This window comes from Balaenoptera ricei, chromosome 1 (genome assembly GCF_028023285.1).
Source record: "Balaenoptera ricei isolate mBalRic1 chromosome 1, mBalRic1.hap2, whole genome shotgun sequence".
Taxonomy (NCBI): Eukaryota; Metazoa; Chordata; class Mammalia; order Artiodactyla; family Balaenopteridae; genus Balaenoptera; species Balaenoptera ricei.
The window spans coordinates 43,354,972-43,378,088 of NC_082639.1; the positions used below are offsets into that span (position 1 = coordinate 43,354,972).

At 33.0% G+C, this 23,117-nt stretch overlaps 1 protein-coding gene across 3 annotated transcripts in view; it reads right to left on the reverse strand.

The window, feature by feature from the left end:
* NRDC (nardilysin convertase) overlaps nt 1–23,117 on the reverse strand; it is a 103,211-nt gene that overhangs the window by 37,092 nt on the left and 43,002 nt on the right. For all 3 annotated transcript variants that reach the window (XM_059922324.1, XM_059922323.1, XM_059922322.1), the window contains 7 exons: nt 16,021–16,094; nt 11,019–11,114; nt 9,853–9,975; nt 6,995–7,052; nt 5,186–5,259; nt 3,733–3,802; nt 1,218–1,295 (listed from right to left, as the gene is read on the reverse strand). In XM_059922324.1, the coding sequence (XP_059778307.1) occupies nt 1,218–1,295; nt 3,733–3,802; nt 5,186–5,259; nt 6,995–7,052; nt 9,853–9,975; nt 11,019–11,114; nt 16,021–16,094 (573 nt within the window). The remainder of the gene's footprint in view (nt 1–1,217; nt 1,296–3,732; nt 3,803–5,185; nt 5,260–6,994; nt 7,053–9,852; nt 9,976–11,018; nt 11,115–16,020; nt 16,095–23,117) is intronic.

The window sequence follows — 23,117 nt, forward strand, 5'->3', positions numbered from 1 at the left end:
AGTAATTTTTTGTCGAAGCATACTTTTAATATATTGTGAAGTATGTTCTTCATACTTTACAATATATTAAAAGTACGCTTGCTGGGAGGCATTTCTCTCTTTTTTTTTTGCCGCACCGGTAGGTTTGCAGGATCTTAGTTCCCTGACAAGGGATTCAACCCAGGTCCTCAGCAGTGAAAGCGCAGAGTCCCAACCACTGGACTGCCAGGAAATTCCCTGGGAGGCATTTCTCACATCCCTTTTTGAACCATCTCCCAAGAGAAGCCTTAAAAAACACTTCAGATACCTCCCTACTTAGAATGTTAAGTGGGCTCTTTGAGACTGTCAGCTAACCTCCACAGGTTATCTAGGAAAGAAGCAATAAGACTGTATCTTTTCCTGACTAGAATAATCCTGAAAGTCTAAAATAAGGAGAGAGGAGGCCAGAATGAAAAACTTGAAATTCTAATAAAGTTCAGTAAGGTATAAAGGTTATGCAAATCTCAAATCACATTACATTTATTGTGTAAGGCATATATGTACTTAACGTCATTCATTATTTTTCTAATAAGCCTGCCCTCTCAGCTTTCTTTTAATAATCTAGTACACATCAATGTTTTAAAGTCTTATTTAAATTTCTCATCTACCTTCCATTCTTGAATAATGTATAGAAAAATCAAGCAAGGAATTACTTTAATGTGTTTTGGTCCTGATTCTAAAGCTGTATGTCTATAATTTGGCTAGGCAACTTAAACAAGTGCTTAAATGCTTTAGGAAACATGGTTAACATACTGCTAACATGGCTGCATATACTGTTCACAGTCCCCCATATTTATATGATTTATCTGTCCAATGAAGTTTTCATTAAAGTCCACCTTCTGGGTTGGGAAAGCCTGGAGATCCACAGCATTAAAATAATTGACTTCATTATTATTCAAATCCAAATTCTTGATTAGAACTAAACTTTCATGTAATTCTAGACTCTATGAATTTAAAAATTTTGTGTACAACTATAATACTTCCAACATGGGCTAAAAGGTGGCTTCCAAGGAAATATACAAATATGATATGGCCATTAAAATAATCTAGGTTATGAAGAGACTTTAATTAAGTATTAGATTTGAATCTACGCTTCCTGGCAGACAAAGTAAAAAAAGAAAAGAATGGGTTATAACACTTGTTGTCCATTATTTTTCAGATATTGCTACACTGAAAATACTTATTAATTAAATACTTGCTTTTTTCTAAGGTAAGAAAGAATGCTGCCTTTGCCTTCATGTCCAACCAGCCAAGAGATATAATGAAGCGGCTTCACCCTTTAAAAAAAAAGTTAAGGTCAGAAATTTTTAAAAATTAAGGTATAAATAATTTTACTTTAGAAAATCTTACTTCTGAGATTGATATTTGAGAATGTGATTACAAACTTATTTTCACATAAATTCTACTAAATATGAAACTATAATTAATTTGACAGCAGCGAGATAAAAACAGAAAACATGGTGAAATTTAACTTCTTCATCTGAAATCACTGAATGAGTACAAATATTCCAAAATTTAAGAGTTCTTTTGGATACTACTTTTTCTTTTGGATACCAATCTTACTTCTTTTCATGGTAAAATCTTTCATTATTTTTTCACCCAAAATAGAAATAATATAGATTCTTTATCATTTTAGAATCTGATGCAGATATGAATCATCCTGTATCCTTAAAAGCTTTCGGCATTGCATCAGGCTCTGTGGTAAACTGAAATGTGTTGCTTTATGGGTCAGAAAATCTAGCTTGTAGTTTTAGTTATTCCTTTAAGTAAGTGCATGATCTTGAGCAAAAGACTTAATCTCACTCTATTTTCTCTTTCTCTCTACTTGCCTAACTACTTACTCATAGGCTTTTCATGAAAATGCAATAAATGCATTACAGGTAAATTACAGGAAATTACAATAAATGCATTAAAATGCAATAAGAGGTAAAAAATGATATCTTATTATATAACAATATACATTAATAGTCTGAGTAGTTGTTTATGTGTTATTCACATCATCTTTTCCCACTGGCTTCTACTATAATTTTGGGAATATATTCCTACCAAAAATATACAGAAAAATCAAGCTAGGAAATCTAAACATTCTTAAATTTTAAACTTAGTTTACAGAATTATACTCAGTAAACTCTTAAAAGTCACTGTTTAAAACATGAATTTGAAAAAAACCATAAAATATGAATGACATATTTTAGATTACATCTATCCTAAAACTGATATAGAGGAGCAAATCAGTTAAAGAATGAACCCAGTTGAGTACATAACATTTGCATGTGACCAAATCTAATTGTACGGTATTTGGTAACTCTGGAGGGAGAAACACTTGCTTCTTAGTAAAAAAAAAAAAAATCGTTCCCCCAAAAGCTAATTTAGTGGGAGTTCACATTTGGGATAAACATCAGGTTAAAACAAATATACAGTTCATTAAAAAAATAATAATAACTGGATCAAAACATACAGAAATGGTAAGAGTCTTTGGAAAACAGAATCATGGATGACTTTTTTCTACTTTTCAGTAGTTTTCAAGATTTGTACAATGAATTATCTTAGTAATCAGGCAGAAGATAAGCAAGGCTTTGTTAATTAACAAGAAATGCAAAAAACAGGAAAAATGGTATACATAGTATAATTCCATTTCCATTAAAAAAGATATGTTTTATATTCATTATTTTAATGTCTGAAGGATATATATGAAACTATTAATGTTGGGCATATCTTTCAGGACAGAGGAGAAGCAGAGCTTTACTTTTTGCTTAATACTCTTTTGTCCTCAACATTTTACAAGCATATTACTTTTATAATCAAAATTTAAAACAAATGCAATAAACTTTTAAATATGCATGTAATCATTTTAACACTTTTTGGGATACTCTAACATAACTATACAACCAATAGACATTACTTTTTCCTATATTATCCTTGCACTAAAAAAAAGCAAGTAGACAATACACACATTCTCTGCTTTCTCACTGGAGGCACACTGTTCCTGTTAACTTCATGGGACTTGATTGTTAAAAGCATTTTTTACTGAGCTTAAAGCAATACACATTACTTTTCTTTCCTTCTGCTTGTGTGTGTCTCTTCTTGGGTTTGTTTTGTTGGTAAGTTTTAGAAACTTAAGGTAAATTTTTATCAGTTCATTAGCATTTATTTCTAATGAGAAAAGCATTTGTAGCCATTGACTGATCCTTATCTTTAAGGAACTTCTTAGCCCATGTATATTGCTCATGTAAAATAATTATATAAATAAATTGAAGTGTTCTCCTAATTTCTAAAAATCTGACCTAACTCATTCCCAACTCAAGTAGGTCCTTGAGATTTATGCTGTAGTTGTATTCCAGGCTCAAAATTATTTAACTTTACTTTTGACAAGATCAAACTAAATGGCCACCACTGACAAATAAATCATAAGCTAACATATATTTGTACTCAAAGTGCTAAAGAAAATAAGTACAAAAGTTAGCATTCACACTAAGATACTTAACTTCAAAGACTCAGGAAAGGCAACTAATTATAAGAAAACTCTAGCTTTTATACCCAAGAAGACATTAAAATATATAGCAAAGGCTTGAACAATCCAGTAGTGAGGTCCTAGTTTACCATGTTACCTGTGTTTATAAATCCGGAATGCCCAAATTTAAACCATTTAGTATGCTTTTAAAATATGATTCTCACTCAGTATCTAGTGGAGTAAATTTGTCTTTGAACTCTTACCTGTAATGTTGCTGTTGAGGGGGAAGTGCCCATGTGATGGTCAGAGCATGAATTTTTCTGATTGGAACAACTGAACAAAAATATTTTTCAGAAGAACAGATATAAGGGTTTCTCTATAACTTATATATACTATGTTACATGAAATTTTTAAAAATTCAATATATTTCATCCTCCAATAAGCAAGGGAAAGTTAAATATAATGCAATTATTATTTCAAGTTGCCAATTTTCAAATTTGAATAATGCAATTTTTATAAATTTCTTTTCAATTTGGTTTCACAGATAGAGAAGGCATGGATAAAAGAACTATGAAAATAGGCAAGCCCCTAAAGATGGATCCCTTCTTGCAAGAACGGGTACAGGACTAGGAGTCAGGAGACCCATGGCTGAAATCCAGCCCTACTACTATCTTGCTATCTGTGTTTATACGACCTTGAGAAAATCACTTGCATTTAACTCATTCTGAATCTGTTATGGTATGATGAGTGGGGTAGGCTGAAGTAACTCTAAGATTCTTCCCAGTGCTTCCCATTCTTCTATGATTCTTTGAAGAGAAAATCAACAGCTAGGAAGAATACAACCAAAAATAAGTTCTCTCTGGGAAGAGTCAGCTTAGATAAAATGGAGCCAGCAGCAGATAAAGAGTGCGACAAAAGTCATTGGTCAGAGAAAGGGAAGAGGAAAGAGATTGGCAATGGGGTGAAGGAGAAGAAGGGAATAACTAGGCAATTAGGAGAAAGAAAATAATCTGCCATGATAAAAAGAGCAAAGAAAGAGAAATGGTGAATTAGGAATGTTTCTGCAATATTCACTATGGGCAAACTGTTAAGTAAGTTATAGCATAACCATGTGATGGCTCATTGGGCAGTTATTACAAATATAATATTAAATGAAATAAGCAAGAGATAGGGTGTATATACTTTATAATCTCAACTACGTTAAGAAAATATACCTACAGAAACTCAAAAGGAAATGTGCCAAAACCACTTCTCTGGATGGTAAGATTTAAGGGTGACTCCCCCCACCCATTTTTTTTTTACACTAAATTTGTCTTCATTTAACAAAAATTGGTTTTATAATGAAGATAAAAGGAAATTATTTCCAAAGTGTTTTCCCATCCTCTATTTTTCTCTTTTAAAGGCAAAAAAGAGCAGAATATAGATAAAAACAAAATAGGAAAGAAACAAAAAACCAAGAACAAAAGGGAACAAGAATAAAATAGGGAGAAAGCATGAAACGGACTCAAGTAGCATTAAGGTGCCAAACCAATGAAACTGCTACTAGTTAGTGGCCTGCTATCTGTCACTAGTTGGATTTCCACTGTCTACTCCCTTTCCAATCCAGCTGTACTTTCTGTTGTATTCTCATTTTCAAAGAAAATTGGCAGCCTCAGTTAAGTTTTAGAGAATGTGCTAAAGTTATTTCAAACAGTTTTAAACCTTTGGTTCACGAACCTCTATAAAGTTTGTTAAATGCTGGTGTGTCAAATGGATCCGTTAAATGGCCAAAGTTTGGTTTGGGTAACCCACTGAAAATAAAACAAATACATTAAAATTTAATTGGCAAAAGCCTTTATAAGCAGTATCTTTAGGGATGCCTAAACTGATAGGTTTTTATAGTCTATTCTACATACTCCTGGCTGAAAAGCATTCTAGGCATAAGCGAATAGATGGCAACAAAGCCACAAAATCCTGAACTACACAAACTATTCTTAACCTCAGTCCCAATAACTCAAATACTTTTAAAACTCACAGGAGACAGAATACAATGAATTGAAGGGACCTCCCCTCCCAATATTTACTGTCTCTATCAGCCCCATTCAACTTCAGTTCTCCTCTTAATACAAAGCCATTTCAGAAAGAAAACTTACACTAGAGATATTTTTTTAATCCAAGAAATATACATGGAGAGATTCTTATGTATAAAGTACAATAGTAGGCACTGTGGTATTTGAAAAACGTGGACTCTTCCTTCTAGAGGCTTCCCACCTGGTTGAATATATTGTAACTAATATTTCTTCTAAAATATGGTCAGTATGAATCAGTATTAATTACCTAGAACACTTTTTAACCTGTCTGATTAAGGAACCAAAGTTCTTAGTGAATAATATGTAAAAGCATTTTTTTAAATTTAAAATTCTTATTAGGAATTGATTGACAAGACCTAATGAATCCCTCTATTCAATATACCTCTGATTTTATTAGTAAAGTTTCACAGTGAAATACATTTCAATCTGCCATTTGACATTTCCATAGCTAATACTCATTTCTTATCAAAACAAACAAACAAAAACAAATTAAACAACCCCATAACTTTGGCATGGCTTTCATTATCTTAATTAGCATACTTAAAAGTATTGCTAATTATCAACAGTTTACATAAAGCCAAGATAATAATAACCAGTCTGTTGTTATTACAAATTATTCCAACATTTTTAAAGCTAATTTTTCTTTCATAAATTTAAAACAAATTGTCTTGGAATGAAGAACTGGAAAGAGTCTAGCTTACTCACCTGATGCAAGAAAAAATAATCTGATTTCATTTAGTTTACTAAAATGCAAACTGCTAAGAGTGGGAAGAGACACTTTGCTTGAGAGTTAAATTTTCTGTATTCTTTGTAACAAAAAATGTAACAATAAAGTATCTTTTAAATATTTGTATTATTTTGATGAATTTGAGGTGGACAAAAAAATAGTAGCTTTCTGAACTAGAACGCTACATCCAATTTCTAATAAAAGGCAATTTGATTCAACTACAATATATGCAATAGGCTTTTCAGGCAATATGTAAAGTCAATCATCAACTACAAGATTATTTCGTTTATCAGGAAAAAGCATTCCAAGTTCCAAACAACTGACTTAAAAAACAAACCTTCAGAACTTAATTTGTTCTGAGGCAGGGGATACGTATATGTATACGCTACCTCTCAATACAATATTTGCTTTCATATCATAATTTCAAGCACTGTACACAGTAACAGAAAAGCTCTGAATAAACGTAAAAGGAGGCACAAATTCTTCAGAGTTACTGCTTACTATAAGTTTACAAGCTTAAGAGTTCTGAACTACAGAAACTATGGAAACTTTGGTTATCTTAGTTTTCCCACTCAAAGGCTGTGCGATCTTGCTAAACTACTTTAGTTCTTAATATAATCACCTGTTTTAAAAAAAATAAACTAAAAGCAAAAACCTCTGGGATTCATACCAGAAGATATGGCCTCTTTAACTCTATAGGTGTATGATTTATGAAAATACATGTCTTACTTGTTTGGTATCTGAGAGAAGATTTCAGTCACCCACTTTTCTAAAGTATCCAGTGTTTCTTCGTGGAGAGAGCAGGAAGGAGACAGGGAAAGGCAGTGTTGTTATTAAAGGTAGAAATGCAATTATATTTCTCACAGATCTTTAGCTATAAAACAAAGGAATACTTTAATTTGGGCATCACTTGCCACTCCTTAATCAGTAATAGGAAAAATAATATTTAAGAAAACCTTGAGACACATATAATTTTGTTAAGACTCCTTTATTCTTTCTCCTTGGTGAAGTTAGAAAAAACACACAAGTAGAAAAAAAAAGTTTTTGCTTATCATTAGGCTAGATGAAGGACCAAGAGATAAAAATACATCAATCATCCTCCTACCCCATTCCAAAACTTACTTCCTCTAGGAAGGTTTCTCTTAACTAACCTACACTACCCTTCTCAGCAGCTCATCAGTACTATTATACTCCATTTACTTTACATTAATTTACACTTGCTGTGGTTTTAATATATGTCTTCTTAGGCTGATATGATTTCTATCTTCTTTTGATTCTTTTCTTATATTTCATAAGAAATTCTTCTGAAATTTCTAGTAAAATAGGAGATCTAAATGAAAAAGGAAACCTTTTAGCTTTATCCCAGTGACTCGTTACCATCACTGGATAGTATTTGTTAGTTTCACCAGCTACATGACTTTCACTAATTCTCAAAAGAGATGCCCCAGTATATAAATACAAGATGCAAATCAGACTAATCAAGTTCTGAATTTACTCTATACTATTTATACTGATATTTAACTCTTAAATGATATAATAAATGCTGAAGCTCCGAAATCAATTGACTCTAGATTGGACAAGGTTTTCTTATCAAACACGTGGGGCTTATTTTAGAAATCTGCAACAAGCGTTAATATGCTCATATTTGTTATCACCGAAGAAGAGAATGAAAAAGAATCAATACCTAGTTGAAGAAAAATGCATGTTCATGACAGATTTGAAAACAAAAATTAATTAAAAATCGCAAATTAATATTACATACCAAATATAGAATTGCCTATTTTAATAAATGCTGTAAAAGGAATCTAGAAGCACATTTGTAGTTTGAATGCCATACCATATCTGTAACTTTATGTTCAAGTTAACTTCAGTGGACTAATTTTGATCCTAAACACAAAAATATTTTATAATTAAGTGCCAAGTCAGCTCTGATCTTAATTTTGACAATGAGAGAGCAAAATTTTATAAAAAGGAGAATCACATTAGGGTGAGAGGATTAGTTTTTCAAAAAGAAATATACAAACTATAAGGTATTGATATATCAAAATGAACAGTTCAGCAAATGACTGACTTTGAAAAACAGCCTAAGGAAATTAAAATATAAAGAAAACAGAAGAAAGGTACTATGATTTCTTTAATGAGAAAAGTTGACACACATTATTTTCAGTAATGATAAAAGAAGGAAAATAGTAGAGGTATTGACCAGTATTATTACATTTAAGATACTTCTGCTAGCGTCACCATGACAGACTTCAATTAATCATGCCATTTTACTGAACCCTATGTAAGGATGAAAAGACAAACACTGTGACCTTTAAGAGTTTATGATTAATACAGATTAAATGCAAAACCAGAGATAACAGAGGCAGCAGCCAAATGTGGCTTAAAAGACCAATTCATGGGACTTCCCTGGTGGCGCAGTGGTTAAGAATCTGCCTGCCAATGCAGGGGACACAGGTTTGAGCCCTGGTCTGGGAAGATCCCACATGCTGCGGAGCAACTAAGCCTATGTGCCACAACTACTGAGCCCGCGTGCCATAACTACTGAAGCCCGTGCGCCTAGAGCCCATGCTCCGCAACAAAGAGAAGCCATCGCAATTAGAAGCCCGCAAACTGCAACGAAGAATCGCCCCCGCTCGCCGCAACCAGAGAAAGCCTGCACGCAGCAACGAAGACCCAACACAGCCAAAAATAAATAAATAAATAAGTTTATTAAAAAAGAAAAAACAATTCGTGATCAATCAGTACATTAATACACTCATAGACTAGCCTGGAGTTAAGACCTATGTCTATAAAAGAAAAAACATTTGATTTTGCAAATATGTTCCTATAAAAGGGTTTCATCTTCAAGAAATACATGGAAAAGACTCTGACAAGTACAGGTTTCTGGTAACGGACTGTACTGCTGAACTGAATGAATAAGCATTTTCAGAACTCTAATGAAAAACTGATGAACTCATAAAAGTGCTAACAAAAGATCAAGATGAAAAAAAAAATTAATTACATGGGACTGAGTGAACTGATGAGGATGAGTATAATTTTTGTGACTTTCTGTCTGAATTTAAAAAAAAAAAAAAAAATTCCACAAGGACTCAGAGGCAAAGAATATACAAATCAATTTTCACTGCAAAGTAAAGGAGCTGTTACAGTGGAGGATTACTGGACTGAATGTCAATACTATGACATAGTATGAGTGTGTTTCATGTTTGGTAATTGCAATCATTGTTGCTTTTGTTGTGGTCATCCATGTACAATGCTTGGTGTCAGTCGATTTATCTCTTGTAAAAATAAAATACAGTGTGTGTGTGTGTGAAAAAAATAAATAAATAAATAAATAAATAAATAAATAAATAAATAAAGTCAAAAAAAAAAAAAAAAAAAAAAAGAAAAAACATTTGCCTGAGAATCAGATGATTTTGTGCTTCCCTGAGCTTTGCCTCTTCAAATTCTGATTTTCTTTAGTTCATATTAGGATCAAGCACTAAAGTATTGTAAATTAACAGTGCACTGCAACATTGACACGACAGACAAATCCTAAGAAAGCACTACTTCCAAATAATTCTAAGGGCCAGAGTCGACAATATTACCTTTGGATTGAACCACTAAAGTCATGTAATGAGCAGAATAGTAATGCATCCAGAATTCTCTCAATCTAGCATGTGTATCAATATTATTTCTTTTTGGTTCATGTTTGAGAGTCTCAGCATTTCCTATAAAAAGATGGAAAAGATTATAGAAATAACTAAGTTTATTAAAAGTCTCCACACTGACAATGCATCCTTTGCTACTATACTTAACTAATGAAATAACCCAAGTGATGCAAAATATTGAAACAGTGTATAATAATAATAATAAGACAAAAATTCACAAGAAACAATTTCAAAGTATATTTTAACACATAAGGAATTAATCTCTAGTTGGCAATACCTTAACAACAGTAATTGCCTTAAGCTTCCTTTCTTAATAATTAGTCTACTATTAGGTTTTATCTCTTAATTATTTTAGTAATATTCTGTATAATTCTTAAAAATAAACCACATAAAGCAAGGATGACATACAAAGTGTATATAACTGTACAAACAAGCAAACAAGCAAATCATCCTTTGAATGAAGTACCATTTAGATCAACTCATTCCAGATTCTACTCTGTGGTCAAGAGGATTAATACAAGGCTATAATAACTGGATTCTAACACTAAGAAAAAGCCATTATGAAAAACCAGATACCATTTAAACTGCTTAACAATTAAACAAAATTAGGTCATAGCTCAAAAACTACTAGAGAAATTATTGCTGAATCTCTGTTGATAATTGGAAATGTCAGGTTGGGGAAGAGCACACACTTTATAACCAGATAAAGAGAGGTTCAAATCCCACATCCACCACTATCATATTTAAGAAAATTAACTTCTCTGAGCCTGTTTCTTTATCTTTAATGGAGATTATAATGGTACCAAGCTCGTAACATTGTTATGATGATTGAATGGGATAATTCATGTAGTGTTAGCAAAGTATCTGGCACCCAGAAAACATTCACAAAATGTTAGGTGCTATTCCTCATATATCCAATGTTAGAGAACCAAATATAGGCATGCTGAACTACTTTCTATTTGAAAAGCTTCCTACCTACCCTAAAAGGTAAAAGGTACCTAGCTACCTTACCTTTATAACTTTCCATTCTTTATAAACTTTTCATAATCTCAATCTTCCTTAACTAGAAAACATGAAATAAGATGAAGTATTTAGTACCTTACCCCAAAAAAATTTCCCCATAGGATGTCCAGGTCTAGCAAGGCTTCCAAATAACATTTCCTTTCTGTTTGCATCAGAGGGTCTTGCAAGTTGATATTCTGTCAGTTTTAAGGAAACACTTTTAATAAAATGAAATTCAGTATCTTGCTTTATTATCTGGAAATTCAAGCTTAAAGAACTGAAAGTAAGGAAGTAACAAAAATTAATTTTATGAATAAAGTGTAGTAAGACTGAAGCAGGGAAATCAATGATCTAGGACAAGTTCTATGACTTAACACATTCTCTAACTTTGGGTAGTCAATTCACCTTTCTAGAGATTTTCCCTTATTTTCAAATGAAACAGGCAGTTAATAATCTAAAGGTTATTATTGTGAGAACTAAAGTATTGCCTGCCATATCAGTAAACAAAAGATGTTGCAGCCATCAAGCCATCACATTACAGCCACAGGGATGGTGCGCCCTCAGGAAGCTCAGGATGAGAAAACATAGGATACTGGACCCAGATAGCTGCGGTGCCTATCAAAGGAATGATTTCAGTGAGCCCAGACTCTTGCATCTTCCCGTACATAGAAAAGCACTAAATTCCTTAACTTGAGATATCTCGGTTTCTTTTATTAACAGTAATCTTCTGATGTTCCGACTACCTGGTCTTTTGTTGCAAAAAAACCTATATATCCTAGCTCCCCCCCTTGCCTCTTTGGAACAGTTTTCTCAGCGTTATCTGAGATGCTGTGTCCCAGACTTGAAGTCCTCAGAAAATCCGCCAAATAAAACATAACTCTCAACTTTTAGGTTGTGCATTTTTTTTCAGTCAACAGATGCTATGTCCAAGATCTTACTGATGAAAGTGCCAAGAAAATGTTAAATCAAACTCCTTATTGTCCGGGAACTTTGTCATATATATTGTTTAAATCTCCTCCAAAGCCAACTATGTTGGTAATAAAATATTAATGGTTAAAAACAATCACTTTGAAGTCAGAAGTATCTTGCCTAGAATCCAAGTTCTGCCATTTACTAAGCTATACAACCTTGAGAAAGTTATCTAACTTCCCTGATTCTATTTCTCATCTATAGAATGGAGTTACAAGTACCTAGCTCACAGGATTCTTATAAGAATTAAATAAGATATATTCCTTCAACAAATATTTACTGAACATCATGCAGCAGGTACTACTAAAACTAGCTGCTGGAGGTAGAAGGTTCAGAATCAAAGCAGAGGCAAGATATCAGGCTGAAGAAATAAGAAACAATTTTTGAAAGAGCACTTCTAAGCATCAGTTTCATTGTATGTCAAATAAGGATAATGGAGGTAATAATCATAACAATGCACATAATAAGTGCTCAATAAATGTTAGCTATTTTTTTATCATAGGAGTAATGGTAAGGCATTACAAATGTTTAATAAGGAGAGTAACATTATCAGATCTGGACTTCAGTAAATTCATTCTGGGAAATGATTCTGGTAAATTCATCAGGGAAACTGATTAGAGGCCATCACTGTTATGCTTGGTAAAGAGAGTGGAAACTAAAGTGGTGACAGAAGAGATGGAAAGAAGCAAAAGTATATTCAGTAAAATACTTCAGTTATAAGCCATGAAGTCTAAATCAAAGATGAGACAGTAAAAAATATATACATTTATAATTTCCATACCTGGGAAACATATGTAGTAAAAAATATATACATAGCTTCAACAGAGTAAATTTTTTATATCTCTGTAAAAATTATGAAGATATGGCTATAACACAGAAGAAACAATTCCATTATTAAGGTGACAGGCTGAATAATGGCTCCCAAAGATGGCCACATCTTAATCTCCAAGACCTGTGAATGTGTTACCTTACGTGGTAAAAGGAACTTTGCAGTGTGATTAAATTAAGGATCTTGAGAAGGGGAGATTATCCTGATTATCTGGGTCCCAGTGTAATCATAGGGTCCTTAAAAGAGAGAGGTAAGAGGATCAAAGACAGAAGATATAAAGACAGAAGCAGAAGTCAGACAGCAAAGAAGATTCTACACCCATGGCTCTTCAGATAGTGAAAGGAGCCATAGTCTAGGAAAGTAGGTGGTATCTAGAATGTGGAAAAGGCAAGGAAGCAGATTCTCCCTTGGAGGCTCCAAAAGGAATGCAGCCCTGAGGAAATATTTTAGACTTCTGACCTCCAAAAGTTTAAGAAAATAAACCTGTTCTTATTTTAAGCCTGAGTTTCTGGTAATTTGTTACAGCAGCAACAGAAAACTAATTGAGTAGACATATAAACGTACCTACAAAAAGTGATTTAGTACCTCCTACAACTGATAAAAATAGAGTATAAATACTGAACACTTAGAGAACACACTCAACCACTTGATTATATAAAAAAAGGCTTTGGCCATATCCTCAGTCTCAATCACTAAGGTACAATATGCAGGCAATTAAACATGCTTATGTAAAAGTATGAACAATCATTAAAATAAAGAGCTAATCATTAAGAATAATCTTTTTTTCTCTACAATCTTCTTTTAGCAATAAGTTAATTCCATTTTAAAACCTACCCTGTGGACATTTATGAGCTTCTGTAATTAAATGTATTCAAGAAAATTATAAAACACTGAACAGACCTATCTGCATTGTGCAAATAAATGCTTATAAATTTGTGTGTATAACCACTCCACTGAAAGATTAGACCAAAAACAGATTGTCGATGCAGGGCACGGTGATAAAGTAATGAAGGTAAAACAAGATAATAAATTAAAAACTCAGGAAAGAATCTCTTCCATAAGCAGGTGGAGAGGAATAAAGGAAAAAGAAAATGAAAAGATGAATCTACCAGGATAGCTGAACTTCCTTTCAACTTCTCTCACATTGAATGGGCCATCCAAGCATGCAGGCAACTAAAAACATGTGAATGAGATGAGAATGATAGAATAAAGACTATCACATCTGAATAGAAGAAAATAACATCTGATTATTGAGCTTTCAAAAATAGATCTCATTATTTGCAGATATTGATTTTGGAAAAAAGAAAAGCTAAGATGTGTGAATATAATACTGACTTAGACCTGGCCTAGAGCTGTTAACTCTTAATGGTCTGCATACTATACACGTTAACATGTAAAACTGTTAAACATTTTGTGGTTTTAGCCAAGATAAATTTACGCTGTGTTCACAATAAATATCAATATCTATCAATGTATAAATATTGAGTGTCCAAATGATCTTGTTGTATGTTCATAGAATCTAAACTTAGCTCTTGTCTTACTTATAATTTTCTGATGTCTTATAAATGCAAATAAGAGAAGAATAATATATCATAAACAGTATGCTAAAAAACAAAACTGGCTAATGAATACTAGTTATTACACCAGTTAAAATTTAAGACCTCTCCCATCTCCCTCATCTCAAGTAAATCCTTCATACTTAGAAGGTTAAGTAACTAATGATATATACCTAGCTATTTATATCAGATCACAAATTGAAATCTAGGTCTCCTATCATCAAAAACAAACAAAAAAACAGAGCCTTTATCTTAAGTTCATCTTAAACCAAAACGACTTATTGTATGTGAGTGTGTGTGTACATATCATATATCACATATGTATGTATATACATATATTTCTGCATAATATTCAAAATATAATAAAATATATTCTGAATTAAACTTGTAAAATTAAATTAGACGTTTAATCTTTTTTTTTGGCCGCACCGCACAGCTTGCGAGATCTTAGTTTGACGACCACGGGTTGAATGTGGGCCCTGGCAGTAAAGCGCTGAGTCCTACCACTGGACTGCCATGGAATTCCCTAGATGTCTAACCTTTTAAATGCCAATTTCAACTCACTCTAGAAACTGTATAAAGAAAAACACACTTGAAAGAATTAAAGACACAGAATATAGTTCCTAGGTCCCAAAAAGTAGGGAAGGCTTTTGGAGTTTTCCTTAGTTATTTTGGTTTTTCATGTATTCAACAAATACTTATCTGGGTCTATGAAAAAACAGACACTGTGGGTAGGCAAGTAACAAAAATGAAGAAAATAAATCCTTGATTATAAGGAGCTACTAGAACTAGGAGGAATCTAACTCCATTCCACCCTCTTTTACAAATAAATTGAGGGCCAGAGTTAGTGACATTTCTATAAGTAAAACACAGTTTGCTGACTTCAAGACAGTTCTTTCCAGCCATCTGCAGTTTATTCAGCCTAGTGAATGCATTAAGTGATTATTAGAACTAGACAATCAAGCCAAGAGGGAAAATGCTACAAAGGGAAGAACTAGTACAGAGACCTGGCCCCTTCAGCTATGCAAGCCAAGCCTAACCTATGTGAACTAGAAATCCCCCCAAGTCCACTGTTACATGTTTCTAATGCTAAAATAAGGGAGCAGGATTAATCTGCAGTGGTGCTATTTACTGGTACTCTGTAATTAAGGGATATTTGCAGCACAGTTCTCTAATGAACCCGCACCCTATAGAGACACACAGCCTTCCTAACGGTCTTCAATATTTAAATCACAAAGATAAGAAAAACTGTCAAAAAGTAAAATTAAACGCATTTCCTGTTCAGGAGTTTAGTTTCTTCATCTATAAACATAGCACGATTGTTTTCGGAACTACAGAAACTCAACCCACAAAGCACTGACACACAGAAGCAACAAAAAATAAGCTATTTAAATATCAGGATGGTGCTTAAAATAAAGCCTCAGAGAAAATACCTCTTCATACAAAAAGAGTATGTGAACTTTTAAAGTTTTAATACCCAGTATTAGCTTTAAGAATTAGGCTCTTATCCTGCAAAAGGTCAGTCACTGTGGTAAAACCCTCAAAAAACAAAGGCTGAAAAATCAAAAATCTACCATTCTTTGATTTATTTCAAATATATACTGAATTAGACATTTAATGGCTTCAGGAATAACCATGACATATCTATTTTAACTTAGCCCTTTATAATATAAAGAGTGATAAAGAATGATAAATGTGCTAAACGACTGGATCAATGAAGGAAAAAGCAGCAAGACATAAAGCACTTACCACTATCAACAGCTTCAACTTCCCGGTCAATTGCATCTCTGATCATTAGTGGATGGATGAAGAATTGGGCCCATCTGGGAAAAAAAAAAAAAAAAAACTGTTTGGTAAAAGCTTTTCATCAGTCAACATCTACTTTTTTAATTAAGAAGCTTTACTAAGATGGAGATTTAGTTCATAGTTGTGCATATAAAACCTAAACAATACACAGCATTGCTAGATTTTAAAGTCTACAAACTACCTTTTTTCTATTATGAAATATAATACCCATACAGAAAAGTATTATATATAAAACATGGGCATAGAGACTATAAGGTAAACACCTGAGTGGTCACCACTCAGATCAAGAAATAGACCACTGTCAGAACTCTAGAAGAACCCAGCACCCACCTTATCCTCAGAGTTAATATTATGAATGTTACGGGAATCACTTCTCTGCTTTTCTTGATAGTTTTACCACATATATATGTATTTCTAGGCTGGTGTTTCTTGATGTTTTTTTTTTTCCATTATCAACCCTAAGTAGCCTTTTCAGAAATTTTCTTCTAATCACTCCCCTATGACATTTTTACACACATATACAATCTGTTTACATATTTTGTGTGTATCTGTGATTTTATAAATAAAAAGTATCTGAGGCCTACTTTTTTTAACTTTTTAAGTTAAAATTTTTTTTTAATTTATTTATTTATTTTTGGCCGCATTGGGTCTTCGGTGCTGCACATGGGCTTTCTCTAGTTGCGGCGAGTGGGGGCTACTCTTCATTGCGATGTGCAGGCTTCTCATTGCAGTGGCTTCTCTTGTTGCGGAGCACGGGCTCTAGGCACACGGGCTTCAGTAGTTGTGGCATGCAGGCTCAGGAGTTGTGGCTCGCTGGCTCTAGAGCACAGGCTCAGTACTTGTGGCGCACAGGCTTAGTTGCTCCGCAGAATGTGGGATCCTCTCAGACCAGTGATTGAACCCGTGTCCCCTGCATTGGCAGGCAGATTCTTAACCACTGTGCCACCAGGGAAATCCCAAGTTAAAATTTTAAAGGCTATTAGTATTTCACTTAATTTTATAACTGTATTTGGTGTTTAATGTAATATATTCCTTATATAAATTGTGATGCATCAAATTACATATGCAAATTAACCATTTACATAATAACAGCAATGCAATCAAGTTTTTAAAAAATTAAAATTCATTTTTCCAACAAAACACACTGAAAAAATTAATTTCCTACAATATTTAATAAACTTTGAACTTTTGCTTGCTCTGAGAAGAAACTTTTAACTTAATTAGCTACTAGATACTCATTAAAATATTACTGACATTTTTTTCTTTTCAGTACTTAGTATAACTAATGATGGGTTGAATAACTTTTGTTGAACTAAATAATAAAACAGAATATTTTTATTTAATTCTAAAAATCAAAGTCACACACAAAAGCAGAGAGAGGATCAAACATACTATCCACAAGGCAGCCAATGGCAACCAACTGACACACACAGACCGCCTCTAGTGATGACTTCCAGATCAGTCATTTGAAAGTCCTCCAATCATCTATCCACCACAATTTTGTACCCCTGACCTTGCAGACACTCTGCATATCTTCCACAAACTCACTGTCAGTGTAAATGGTGCTCATGTGATATTTGAGAAAACTCAAAAAGAAACCAAACACTAAGTGAAGATTTTGCAGGCAGGGTTATGCTTTGGAGGGCCACAAACCATTATAGTATCAAATGTTTTTTCACCTTCAAGACCAATTTTTGCTACCAAAAGAAACAGTATGAACCCTGCCAAGAATGCATGTTCTAGACAATATAGTTTCATTTTTGAACTTCATATAAATGGATATATAGTGTATGTATTCTTTGCGTGATTTATTTAACTCAACACTCTTTTTAGTAGTCATTCATGATGCTACATGTGGCTGTGGTTCATTTATTTTCATTGCAGTAGAATATTCCACTGCATGAATTTATTCATCCATTCTACTGCTGGTGGACATGTGGGCTGGTTCTGGGTTTGAACCATTACAAACAATGCTGCCATAAACATTCTTATAAATATGTACCATGGCACATGTGCACAAGTTTGTCTAAATATATATCTAAGAAAGGAACTCCTAGGTAATAGTATATGCATCATATGTTCTACATCACTAGGTAATAACCAAACTTTTCCAAAGTGATTGTGCCAATCTACACTTGCATCAGATCATCCTCCAATCCTCTACAACCTCACCCTCACTTGGTATTGTCAGACTAAAATTTTCTGCAACTTTTAGGAGGATAGTTAAATCTCATAATGGTTTTAATTTACATTTTCCTGATTTAACATTTTATATATTTATTAATAATTTGAATTTCTTCTCTTGTAAAATGCCTGTTTAAGGGTTTTTTTCTATTGGGTTGTATTTTTCTTACTGATCATAATAATATATATATAATTATCCATTTATATGATATATATTATCATATATAAATTATGTTACATACAATTACATATATAATCTAATAATTAAATCTCTGGTAGTTATTCTAAATATAAGTCCTCTGTTAGTTACATGTGTTGCAAATACATTCTCCCACTTTATACTTGCTTTTTTCATACTCTTTATGTTATCTTTAGATGAATATAACGTACTATCATTTTTCCTTTATGTTTTGTTTTTGCATCTTGCTTGATAATCCTTACCTAAGGCTAAAGTCACGCTTATCTATAAAACTTTTAATTGTACTTTTCACTTTTTGGTCTATAATCCACATAGAATTGATTTTTTTGTGCATGTTGTGAGATAGGGAGTCAATTTTGTTTTTGCCTTTATAGAAGCCCAACTGTCCTGGCATCATTTTTTTAAAAAGCCCTTTCACCACTGCTCCATAATGCTCCTATCAAAAATCAAGTGTCCACATATGTGTTGGTCTATTTCCATTCCAAGAAATATTCTGTTCCATCATCTCTTTGTCTAGCCCTCTGCTAACACCCCAATGTCCTAATTACAAAACAAATCTTAAAAAAAACAAAACAAAAACAAATCTTAATATCTAGTAGGTCAAGTCCTGCTACCTTGTTTTTTTTCCAATTCAAAAGTATCTTGGCTATACTTAGCCCTCTGCATTTCCTTATAAATCTTAGAGTTAGCGTGTCTATTTAAGACTAAGTAAATCTTCTGAGATTATGGTTGCGATATCACTGAATCTGTACATTAAATAGGAAGATTAATGTCACTAAAAGAAAAAAATGGCTTCAGGGAATTCCCTGGTGGTCCAGTGGTTAGGACTCCGGAGCTTCCAATGCAGGGGGCACAGGTTCGATCCCTGGTTGGGGAACTAGGATCCTGCATGCCGTGCAGCATGGCCAAAATCAAAACAAAACAAAAAAACAAGGCTTCAAATCCATGAATAGTATTTCTCTCAATTTATTTAGGTCTTTTTAAATATCTCACAATAAGGTTTTAATATATTCTCCATGAAGAGGTCTTACACATAATTTTTGGGATGATTCTTGAGTGTCTGATTATTTGTGTAGCTTTTATAAACTTTTTTTAAATCTTAATTTCTAACTGTTGCTGATACATAGAAGTACTTTTATATGTTAAACATATTATCATTTTTATCCTTTTTAATTTTTGCATATCAAGCTATCTTACTAAATTCTGTTAATGTTACTAATTTTTATATGTAGAAGATTTTAGATTTTCTATGTTCACAATCATATCATATGCTTTGACAGTTGTGTATTTTGCTTATTTTTCTTTCTTGCCTAATATAATAGAATGATGAACAGAAGCAATCACAACCCGTATCTCTGTCTTGTTCCTGATCTCAACTTGGAATCTTTCAAGGTTTCACCATTAAATATAAGGTTTGGTTTAAACTATCAAATATCATATTGAGAAAGCTGCCTTATACTCTATTTGCTAAGAGCATCTTTGTGAATAGATACTGAATTTCATCACGTAATTTTTTTCTACATATACTGAGACATGATTTTTCTCCTTCAATCTGACAATGCGATGAACAGCACTGATTTTCTGCTAACCCTACCTCATATTTCTAAGATGACCCCAACTCAGTACTGCTATATCAGCCTGTTTGTGAATCTGGTCTATATTTTTTCTTATATTATACTTTCTTAAATCAAGGTCATGCTACCTTCATAAACGAGGGAGGAATTATTTCTTCCTTCAATTTTTTGTACGACTCTAAACAAGTTTATTTTTGAGAAGAGTTTTCATTACTGATTTTTTTTTTAATGATTATAAGAGTATGAAAACTTTTAAATTATAATTTCTCTTATGTGGGTTTTATAAATAATATTACTAAGAATTTGTGAACGCCATCTAGTTTTTTCATTTACTGGCATAGGTTGTTCAAAATACCTTACTGTATTTTCAATATCTGCCAATATGTCTTAATTCTTTTCCATTCTTGATATTTGCACATATTCTTCTTTATCCCTGACCAGTCTCATGAAATGTTTACCTATTTTGTCAGTTTTTTCAAACCAACATTTAGCTTTCTTGAAATTACTATATGTATATTGTTTCTATTGAGAAATAATTCACATACCACAAAATGCCCTTTTAAAGTAATTTAAAGGATTTTACTACATTCAGAGAATTGTGTAAACATTACCACTGTCTAATTTCAGAAATTTTTCATTAACCCAAAAATAAACTCTGTACCCATTAACGGTCATTCCCTATTCCCTCATCTGTCCAGCCCCTGGCAAGCACTAATCTGCTTTTGGTCTCTATGGATTTGCCTATTTTGGACATTTCATATAAATGGAATCATACACTATGGGGCCTTCTGCATCTGGCCTCTTTCTCTTAGCATAATGTTTTCAAGATTCATTCATGTTGTATTACATACCAGGACTTCATTCCCTTCTTATTGCCAAGTAATATTCCTTTGTATGGATGTGCTACATTTTGTTTATCCATTCATCAGTGGATTGACATTTAGGTTGTTTCCACTTTTGACCTATTATGTATAACACTGCTACTAACACTCATGTAGAAGTTTTAGTGTAGATATATGTTTTCAATTCTGTAGAGTATGTATACTAAGAGTGGAATTTTTGGGTCATATGGTAACTCTACGTTTAACTTTTGAGGAAGTTTTCTAACTACATTTTCTAACACAGCTGAACCAACAGCAATGTACGAAAGTTCCAATTTATCCACACATTCACCAATAATTGTAAATGTTCTTCTTTTCAAAGTGGTATCTCACTGAAGTTTTTTTTTTAATTGAAGTATAGTTGATTTACAATGTTGTGTTGATTTCTGCATACAGCACAGTGACTCAGTTATACATATTCTTTTCCATTCTGATTTATCACAGGATATTGAACATAGTTCCTTGTGCTATAAAGTAGGACCTTGTTGTTTATTCATTCTATGTATACTAGTTTACATTTGCTAATCCCAAAGTCCCAATCCTTCCCTCCCCCACCCTCCTACCCCTTGGCAACCACAAGTCTGTTCTCTATGTCTGTGAGTCTTTAAAGCAAAAAAGTGTTTAATTTCAGTGGAGTCCAGTTTGTCTAGTTTTTTCTTTGTTGCTTCTGCTTTTGATGTCATACCTGAAAAACTATTGCCAAGTCCAAGGTCACAAAGATTTATGCCTATGTTCTCTTTAGAGTTTTATAGTTTTTGCTCTTACACTTAAGCATATGTCTCAATTTGTTAATATTTGTATATGGTATGAACAAAGGATCCAACTTCATTCTTTTGCATGTGGATATCCAGTTGTCACAGTAGCATTCGTTGAAAAACTATTCTTTCCTATTGAATTGCCTTGGCACCCTCGCAACTGACAATAAATGTAATGGTTCATTTCTGGAGCCTCAATTCTATTCCACTGAAGTATATGTCTATTCTTATGCCAGTACCATGTTGCCTTGATTACTGTAGATTTGAGTAAGTTTTGAAACTGGGAATATGAGTCCTTTAACTTTGTTCTTTTTCAAGATAATTTTGGCTATTCTTGGTCTCTTCCTTTCCATATGAATTTTAGAATCAGCTCATCAATTTCTTCAAAAAAGACAGCTGAAATTTTGATAAGGATTAAGTTGAATCTGTAGACCAATTTGGGATGTATTGTCATCTTAACAATATTAAGCCTTGTAATCTATGAATATGAGATGGCTTTCCATTAATTTAATTTGTTCTTTAATTTCTTTCAAAAAATTTTTGTGGCTTTCCACAAACAACTCTTACACCTCTTTTGTTAAATTTATTCCTAAGTATTTTATTCTTTTTAATGCTATTGTACATGGAATTTTCTCTTAATTTCATTTTTGTATTTTTCATTGCTAGTGTATAAAAATACAACTGAGTTTTGTACAATGATCTTGATCCTGCAACCTTGTTGAACTTGATATTAGCTCTAATAGGTCATTTGTGGACTCTGTAGGATTATCCATATACAATGAGTTCCTATTATTTGTGGTAGTTATGTTTTCTAAAGTTGTCCTGACTGCTGAATTAGCGAGTATTGAATGACTGTCCTAGGGGTAATACACATACACAGATTATGATCTTAAATCCTAAAGGTATCTCATTCTAGTTGATTCTCTTTTCTTTATTTCACAAAAGAGAGAATGAGGTTCAGAAGTGTTAAGGAAACTGCCTGAGGCCACTTCCCCAGTGGGTACCAGAGTTGGGACTCAAACTCCATAGAACTGGCTCCAGAGCCAGAGCTTCTCTTACTATATTGTACTGTCCCTTATCCTCTGGTCACTTCTGTATGAAAGTTGAAACAAAACGGTAGAGTGTTGCCTTTTTCAACCTCAGCTGAGAATGTGTGTGCCAGGCAACTCAAATTTTTCACAACAATTTTCAAATTTTTTCACAAATTTTTCACATGTCCATGAATGACTACAAAAGCACTGCAAGTATTCATTTTGGAGTTACAAATAAATTTTAGTGAGTAGGTGAATTCTCCACAAATAATGTGATTCATCTGTACAAGATTATGCCATCTGCAAATAGAGATAGTTTTACTTCTTTTTGAATCTTCATGATTTTATTTCATTTTCATGTCTAACTGCTCTAGCTAAAACCTCCACTACAATGTTGAATAGAGGTGGACAGGGCT